Source organism: Octodon degus, unplaced genomic scaffold (genome assembly GCF_000260255.1).
Source record: "Octodon degus isolate 3935 unplaced genomic scaffold, OctDeg1.0 scaffold00116, whole genome shotgun sequence".
NCBI lineage: Eukaryota > Metazoa > Chordata > Mammalia > Rodentia > Octodontidae > Octodon > Octodon degus.
This window is the reverse complement of record NW_004524692.1, coordinates 5,333,611-5,341,656: the sequence shown is the minus strand read 5'-3', so window position 1 is coordinate 5,341,656 and position 8,046 is coordinate 5,333,611. Positions and strand designations below refer to the sequence as shown.

Here is an 8,046-nt window from a genome sequence, read left to right as displayed (position 1 = left end):
GCCAGTGTATTGCTGTTCTGGGAGTCTGTGGTTGGGAGAGAGAAAACATACAGTTCTGAGACGTCCAGGGCTTGCAGCTGCTTCTGGGGCATCACTGTGGGTCTCCCAAGATTGCATGTCTTTTGTTTCCATTAGAAACCAGAAAAAACAGAGCCCAGGCTCTGAGTTGTGTTTGTCCTGCTGTTGAAGGTATGCCTGATGGTGGATGAGGATGTTGCAGATCCGAGAGAGGTTTTGAGACACAGTGCTGCTGCCTTTGTTGCCCCGGGAGCTGAGGGCTCATTTGTCCTGGTCCTGGCTCCATTTGACATTGTACTCTTTTTTGCCCCTCATGGATCTTCGGAGGTCCCGCTGAACAAGAAAATACAGCCCCGTGTCCATTGCAAACAGCAGTCCGATCACCAGGCAGAAGGCGATTTGGGGCCACGACGGAAAGGAAGGTTTGATGAGCAGAGATGCTGGATCTAAGAAGGGGAGACATGAGGCAAATGGCAGTCACTGAGGCAGAACTGTGAGGTGCCCAGGGGACAACGCTCCTGAGACCTGCCAAGGTACAGGCTCTTGGGAATGAAGGGGGTCCTGGGGACGTGATCATTCCTTCCCCTGCTTCCCAATGCTAGTGCTCCGAGCCAGCTGAGCGTATCACTCAGCCATACTGCTGCTTGTTTGGTGGGGTTGTGGCAGGCGTGCTCAGCAAGTGAGGCTGTTGCTGAGTGCCGGGTGACAGCTACATAAACATCAGACAATGCTCCTGTCTACAAACTGGCACAAACTTGTGGCTCTCAGTATCAGTTGTCACCTTTTATTGAGAGAGAGAAAGAAAGATAGTGTCTCTCAGTGAATCCCCAGGCTGGCCTTGAATTCGTGACAATCGTTCAACCACCCAAGTGCTGGATGACAGGCATGTGCCACGGTATCAGGGTCATATATCCTTTACCCAGATTCACTGATTATTTACATTGCACCATTTGCCTCTTTGAGCCCCTTCATAATCATTTTTGTAAAAAAAATACTTATTTGGTGCAGGATCTCATGAGGGCTGGCATGGCATCTGTTACCAGGGATTGAACTTGGGTCCTTACATTTGCCAGGCAGGTGCTTAGACTGCTAAACTATCTCCCCAGCCCTGTTTCTTCATCATTTGAGAGTACAAAAGACTTTCTGAACCCCTGGTATTTTTTTCTTTTTTTCTTTTCTTGGCAGAACCAGGGATTGAAGTCAGGCCTTTATGCTTGCTAGGCAAGCACTTATTCTACTGAGTTATCTCCCCACCCCCCATCCTGTGGGTTCTGAAGGCACTTAAGATTCAACCAATTAAAAAAAAAAACAAACCCTTATGGGCTGGTGAGATGGCTCAGTGGTCTAAAGTACTTACTTAGAACAAGTTTAGCAAAGCACAGGGACCACGGTTCAATCCCCCAGCACCACATGCCAGCCAGCCCCGGCCCCTGGTGGGCTGAGCTGGCCACACACACACAAAAATAAATAAATAAAATAAATTAAAAAAAAAAAAAGATTCAACCAATTGCCACTGAAAAATATTTGAAAAAGTCCAGCATGGTAGTCCCTGCCTGCAATCCCAACACACAGGAGGCTGAGGTATGAGGATGGCAGTGAGTTCAAGGTCAGCCCAAATCACAATGTGAGAGTATGTCTCAAAAAAAAAGGGGGGGGGGCTGGGGAGATGGCTCAGTGGAATAAGTGCTTCCCTGGCAAGCGCAAGGGCCTGAGCTCAATCCCTGGCTCTGCCAAAAAATCCTGGCACAGTGGCACAAGCATGTAATCCCAGTGCTGGGGAGGCTGAAAGCAGAAGGATCACTAGGAGTCTGAGCTACCCTATACTAAATACATTAGAAAGAAACAAAATTCTGTCTGGGACATGGGTGTCAGTTCAATTCTTTCATTTCTTTTTTCTTTCTTTCTTTCTTTCTTTCTTTCTTTCTTTCTTTCTTTCTTTTTTTTTGGTGGAATTGGGGATTGAACTCAGGCCCTTGCGCTTGCCAGGGAAGCTCTTATTCCACTGAGCCATCTCCCTGGCCCCAAAAATGGCAGAAGGATTTTTATTTTATTTTATTTATTTATTTTTTGCGGCCTCAGAATGCCTTCAGGGCAGGTCGGGTTTGCTCTGAGTATCTGGGAATCATCCTGAGCCTGACTGCTTTGTTTAAGAAAGCACTTAAACAACTGAGCTAATGGGCAGGCCCCCTCTTTCATTTCTCCTAATTGTTGTATATCCAGGTTTTGAAGAACTTGGTGTGACCTTAGGGACAGTGGTTATTTGATTTATCTATTGTGCCTCAGTTACTTCATCTATAAAATGGCCTCAGCAATACCTATCACATAATCTCTTGAAGGACTATAGGATCATCACATTAGGTACATACAAAAAAATCACATCAAAGGGTACCCAATAGGTACAAGTTAGTCTCTGTTTGGAGAAGTTGAGGTGTTGAGTGACTACATGGTTCAGGCATGGTCACGTAGAAAAGTAACCACAAAGGGCAGAAGGCAGGTTCCACACCCTTTATATGAGGCATTGAGGGGATTTTGTTAGTCTGGCTCATCTACAAGGTTAGATTAATGTGGGAAAGGAGAGTAGGTACCAATGGGCCAGCATGACAGGTGTGTGACATCATATGAATGTCAGGGTAAAGCTCAGTTGTTTTGTTTTTGTGTGCTTGCTTTATTTTTCTGAGACAGGGTCTCATTATATAGTTCAGGCTGGCCAGGGGGTGTGGTAAGCTACATAGCCAGACAGTGTCTCAAAACCAAAATCCAAGGCCCCGGTGTGATGGCACGCACCTGTAATCCCAGTGCTGCGGAGGCTGAAAACAGGAAGATCACTACTAGTTTGAGCTGTGTAGTAAGACCCTGCCCCCCCACCAAAAAAAAAAAAATGCAAACAAACATACAATTTAGCCTGGCCTTGAGCTCATTATGTAGCCCAGGTTGGTCTGGTACTCAACTCACAGCAATCTTTTTGCCTCAGCCTCCTGAGTGTTGGGGTTACCAGCATGCCCCACCACACCCAGCTAAGCACCAGTCAAACTGCAGAAAATTTGGCTTCTACCTCTGCTGTCACACTGCAAAGTGAATGACACCCCTCAGCTACCCCTTAAATTGCCACAGCACTACAAGCTTATCCAGCAGTCAGAGCCCTCTGGGGCCTCTCCGAGTCACCACGGGGGTTGGGGGGAGAACTCTATAAAAGAAATCTGTGGAGTCAGGAATCCCCCCCAGGTCATCTCCGGGGACTGCACCACTCTCACCTCCGACAGTGATGGGCACGACCGCAGAAGATGTGTTGCGTTGTCCGATAAGCCCCCTGCAGAAGTAGGAGCCGCTGTGATTGAGTGTGGCTTCTGGGATATGGAATTCGGTATTGTTATGAAAGAACCTCTTGGGTATGCCGTTCTGTATGTAGGTGACTTTGTACAGACGCTTGTTTCTCCAGCTGTGGCATCGCAACCGAATGTGCTCCCCTTCCCGGAACGCCGACTTAGAGGTCTGGAGCACCACCCAGTCTGAAAGACAGACAGAACTCAGGTTTCAGCCTCCGCTTTCAGCACAGGGCTCTCAGGGGTTTCCAACATTGGGAATTGAGCCCTGGACTTTTGCACTGAGCTGTGTCTCCAGCTTTATTTATTTATTTATTTATTTATTTATTTATATTTAAAAATAGGGCCTCACTAAATTACTAACTTGCCCAGGGTGGGTTCAAACTTTTGATACTCCTGTTTCAGCCTCCCAGAGTGCTGGGACTGCAAGCTGCACCTTTGTGTTAGCCGCTCTAGTAAGAGGCATACTTGTCAGCCAGATCCCAGGACAGTATGAAAAGCCAGACAGGCGACACACCTACAAAGCTCTCTTTGGGAAAAAGTTGACTGGGTCCTGCAAAAGAGTTTGGGTTACACTGAGACCTTTTGTCTAATGAAGGAGACACACAGATACACACAGACAGATACATACACACACACACACACACACACACATACACACACATGTACACTCAGAACATGTCAGAGCAGAAGGGCTAGGAAAGTGAGAAGCAAGGTTGGGGATACCTATAGGATCTTTAGACTTGGATTCATTTTGACAGGTAATAAGGAATCACGGAAAATTCTGGACCAAAGGGGGTAAAAGGGCATTGGAGCATGATGATTTGCCCCATTAGAAAAAGGGTCAGTTGCAGGAGGAACAGGCAGTTGTTGGGAGAAAGACCCTCACAGCCATATGTCACCTCTCACCAGAGTGGACTTGTAGCTTCACTGAGTCACTGCGCAAGGAGAGGCCCGTCTGGCACTGGTATGTGCCACTGTGCTCAAGTTTGGCAGCTCCAATGAAGTAGCTGGGGTTCTGGCTCGAGATGCGTGTTCCATTGTGGTACCAGCGTGTGGAATTGTCCTCAGGGGGGTAGGCTCCCTGGCACGTCAGAGTCACACTGTCCTCCTTGAGCATCCTGACCCATGGAGGGTCCAGATGCACCACGGCCTTTGAGCGATCTGCTGAGGATCCAAGAGAATGGAGGATGAGGAGCAGGCTGCACCCCAGCATTCCCAGGGCTGTGCAGAGCCAGCGCGAGCCCATGGCAGGGGACTCAGCCAGTGACTCAGTCTGAAGGTATCTGGGCTGGGAGGCACTTGGCTCCATTTTTGGCTCGCCTCATAGTTTGAGAAAAACTAATCAGAGAAGCACAGGAGCAAACCCCACTGATGGGAGAATGGCTCCTGTCCACCCAGCCACAGTCATTTTTCTAGTGATGGTCATTTCCCCCTTCCCATGTGTGCCCCATTTGATCAATCCAAGATTATGAAGCAAACTCACCAGCTTGTGTGACAGATGAAACTGCAGGAAAAAAAGAAAAAAAGCATGAATCAGATATGGGACAGAGTGAGGAATCAGGGCAAACACTCTGTCAGTCCAGGAGTCCCAAGATGTAAGATGCTTAGAGTGGGTGCCTCCCCTGATGCCTACCTTCTGGTCTCCAATGACTGTATCTCCTGCTACATGGTCACCTAAGTCCCATTTTTGACACTGTTCCCTTATTCTTTTTTCCTTGTTCAAACTCAGGTATGAAGGGTAAAGATGGAATTTCCTCAAATCAAGCCACAAGAGCAATCTTAGCCCAAGACCCATGGCAAGAGTAGAAATTAAGTCTATCTAAACTGACTCGAACTAGAAGACACCTATCTTCAATTGATACATAGGAAATTGAGACCCAGAGGGAAAACAACTCCCTCCGAATCCCTCCATAGCACACTAATCAGACCAGGCTCCACTCCTTTTTGGTCCTCAGACAGTGTGTTCCATCCTTGGCCCCAAAAGGGTTTCTGCTAAACCTGGGGCATCTTCCTTAGGCTTCTGCCTTAGGCAGAATGACCCAGACTTACCTAGAAGTAGCAGGGCCGATGGTGGCAGCAGGTGCCACATACTGATGCACTGGAGTGACAAGTCCCCACAGATACCAGGAGCCCAAGGGGAACTAGCAGACTAGAAGAGAGGAAGTAAATAGCCTTCTCCCCAACCCCAGGCCTTCATTCACTGGGTTCCTTTTCCGGAGAACGTCATCTGATTTTTGAATCCAGACTCAGACACGTGAGCCCTGAGCCCCATGGCGAAGGAGGAGCAGGCAGGGAAGAGCCTGGAGGAGCTGCGAGCGGCTGACCCTTGAGGGGCTGACCCTCAGGTGGCCCCGCCAAGCATCCAGGGGAGACACACAGAAGCTACCACAGTCCTCCCTCAGCCACCTCAGGATGCCTGTCCCAAGCTCTGGAGTCCACCTAGACCCAGGAACCTCAGCCCCAATGTTACCAGAAGCTCAGGGAGGTCCTGGCACCTCAGGGACCCAAGCCAGCACGGGTCTGCGGGTCAAATGACCAGATCCCAGGGCTCCTTATCAGCAACAGTGGAGGTGGGTGGCCAGGAAGTGGTGAGATTGTCAACCTCTTCTTCTCTTTCCGGTGGCCCCCCAACACATATGAAGTGTGGCCAAAATACATTTTAAATTTTAAAAATTAGTACAGTAAACAACACATTGCCATTCATCCTCCTTCAAAGCAACTTCCTAAGTCCAAACACACCCATTATTCTTGGTGTTTTCTGAAGCAGTTCTGAAAGTCCTCTCTTCTGAATGTCTTTATGAGGTGTGACCAAAAAAAAAAAAAAAAAAAAAAAAAAAAAAAAAAAAAGGTGAGTTCTGCTGCTGAGTGCCTTCTAAGGAAAGGCAGTCCTTTAGAAACATTACGTCTGTCCCCAGGCACCTTATTCACGGAGACTGGCACTGTGTGACTTGTGGTTCTTTTTCAAAGTAAAAATGACCATGAAAGGCAAACATCTTGAACTGATTTTGGACAGTGAGGCTGTGAGGACTGCAGGCCTAAAAGCCCTCACAAAGAGGACTTCCAGAAGTCCCTTAGGCAAATGCTTTGTCACAGAGCTTCATCCCTAGCCCCAGAACCGCTTCAGAAAGAAGACAAGAGCAGCAGGATAAGTTGCTTGACGTGAAGGGGAGGATTTTGAAAGGGATCAAGGGCACTGTGTCTTTTAGTTAAAAGGATCAAAATATTCACTGTGATTGTGCATTATGCCGCATCCACACACCCACCCTGCTCCAATCCTCACCTTGTTTGCTGTTGCATCAGCCCAGGTCGCAGACAAAATGAAATGATTCTGCGGGTCGTGCTGCTCCTCTTGTGGGTTCCTTGACACCTGGGCAGCTCTCAGCTGGCTCAGGTGAACAGCACACAAGTGTGTGAAGTGAGGGTCAAGGAGGATAGTGTGCAGGCAGGGCTGGCACAGGGCCTGCTGACCTCCCTGCAGGCATTTTCCACTCTATGACCTTCCAACGACCACCCTGCAGGTTTTATTGGTTGTGCTTTGTTTTGTTCTTAGGTGATATTGACTACCTCCCCTCCCCTCCTCCTCCTGGTCCCACAGGCATTCCTGCACAGCCTCTCCCCTAAAGCCAGGAATCAGACGTCCCAGGACTGCCAGTGCTGGGCCGCAGGTGGTTCACTGGCATCTGGCAAGATCCAGGCGCCTTTCTGGGTACATAGTGTCTCATGGAACCTAAAAGAGAAGAGACGCCCGCAAGGCTGTGAATGGTCTCTGACCAGAAGGGTGGACGTTTTCTCCAGTTTCCCCGTGACTTTCTGCCCTGTAATATGTGGTTTTGGAGTGTTCACTTTAGTCTTCCTTCTTGGAGGTTTCATTTGCTTTTCTGACATATCCTCTGTTGGTGGCTCTCAAGAGAGGAATTGGTAGCTGCAGATGGGGACCAGCTAGAGAGGAGGGAAACAGCACAGGAGGACAGAAAGGGACCGCAGCAGCCTCAAAATCATGCATTTTCACAAAGTGCTTGTTGAGCAGTCCTCAAGTTGAGGGATATCGCTTGCTGTAAGAGTTAATTTTACAGTGATAGGTTCTGGCCCTAGTATAAATTGCTGACTCATCATGGTGGTCATCTAATTTGGCTGAGGCCTTGAAACAACAGCTCATCTTCCCAAGACCACCTCCCCCCTTCTTCTCCAACTCAGCCCAAGGTGCAATTTCCTTTCACCCTTCCTGCGGCCTCAGGGAAGGCCCCAGTCAGCTCCTCTGGTCTATCTAAACATCCCCCTCAAACTTCACCCTTGATAAAAGGCCATAAAAGCCTCAGTCTCCCCTTGTTCAACTCCAGAGAATCTCCCACCTTCCCCAGGTTCTCTCCATGTCCTCAAAGACGATAAAGCCCCTTTCCTTTCCCTTTTCTACCCATTTCTCTGCTGCTCCAACACCTGAAAAAAAAATCTATCAATAGGTAAATTACGGGGGGACAACCCACTCGGGCCCCCCTCCTGTCCTTCACAGACAAAGCTCTCTCAGACAGGAGCTTCCTTTCCCTCAATAAATATATTCTGCTCATAAAAAAAAAATAGGTAAATTACAAAATTTTTAGAGAGGGCCAGATGGTCTTAGGCTATCTTATACTGAAGTGTTTCCTTTATGCTCACTTTTTCTTTTGTCCACTTATTTTTATTTTTATTTTTTATTTTAGGGAAGGGTCTA

General features: G+C 48.1%; 1 protein-coding gene across 3 annotated transcripts in view; it reads right to left on the bottom strand.

Moving 5' to 3' along the window:
• The window catches only part of Fcgr3a (Fc fragment of IgG receptor IIIa), a 6,711-nt gene extending 39 nt beyond the window's left edge, over nucleotides 1-6,672 (bottom strand). Inside the window, exons 1-6 of one of the 3 annotated variants that reach the window (XM_023699744.1) lie at nucleotides 6,622-6,672; nucleotides 5,391-5,490; nucleotides 4,825-4,845; nucleotides 4,248-4,505; nucleotides 3,270-3,524; nucleotides 1-464 (exon numbers count right to left, since the gene is read on the bottom strand). The exon at nucleotides 1-464 is cut by the window's left edge and continues 39 nt beyond it. In XM_023699744.1, the coding sequence (XP_023555512.1) occupies nucleotides 280-464; nucleotides 3,270-3,524; nucleotides 4,248-4,505; nucleotides 4,825-4,845; nucleotides 5,391-5,430 (759 nt within the window). In that variant the 5' untranslated portion in view covers nucleotides 5,431-5,490; nucleotides 6,622-6,672 and the 3' untranslated portion in view covers nucleotides 1-279. Of the gene's footprint in view, nucleotides 465-3,269; nucleotides 3,525-4,247; nucleotides 4,506-4,824; nucleotides 4,846-5,390; nucleotides 5,653-5,811; nucleotides 5,890-6,621 lie in introns of those variants that run through there. The other 2 variants (XM_004639895.2, XM_023699745.1) reach the window with 2 other exon arrangements.
• Nucleotides 6,673-8,046: the final 1,374 nt, after the last annotated feature.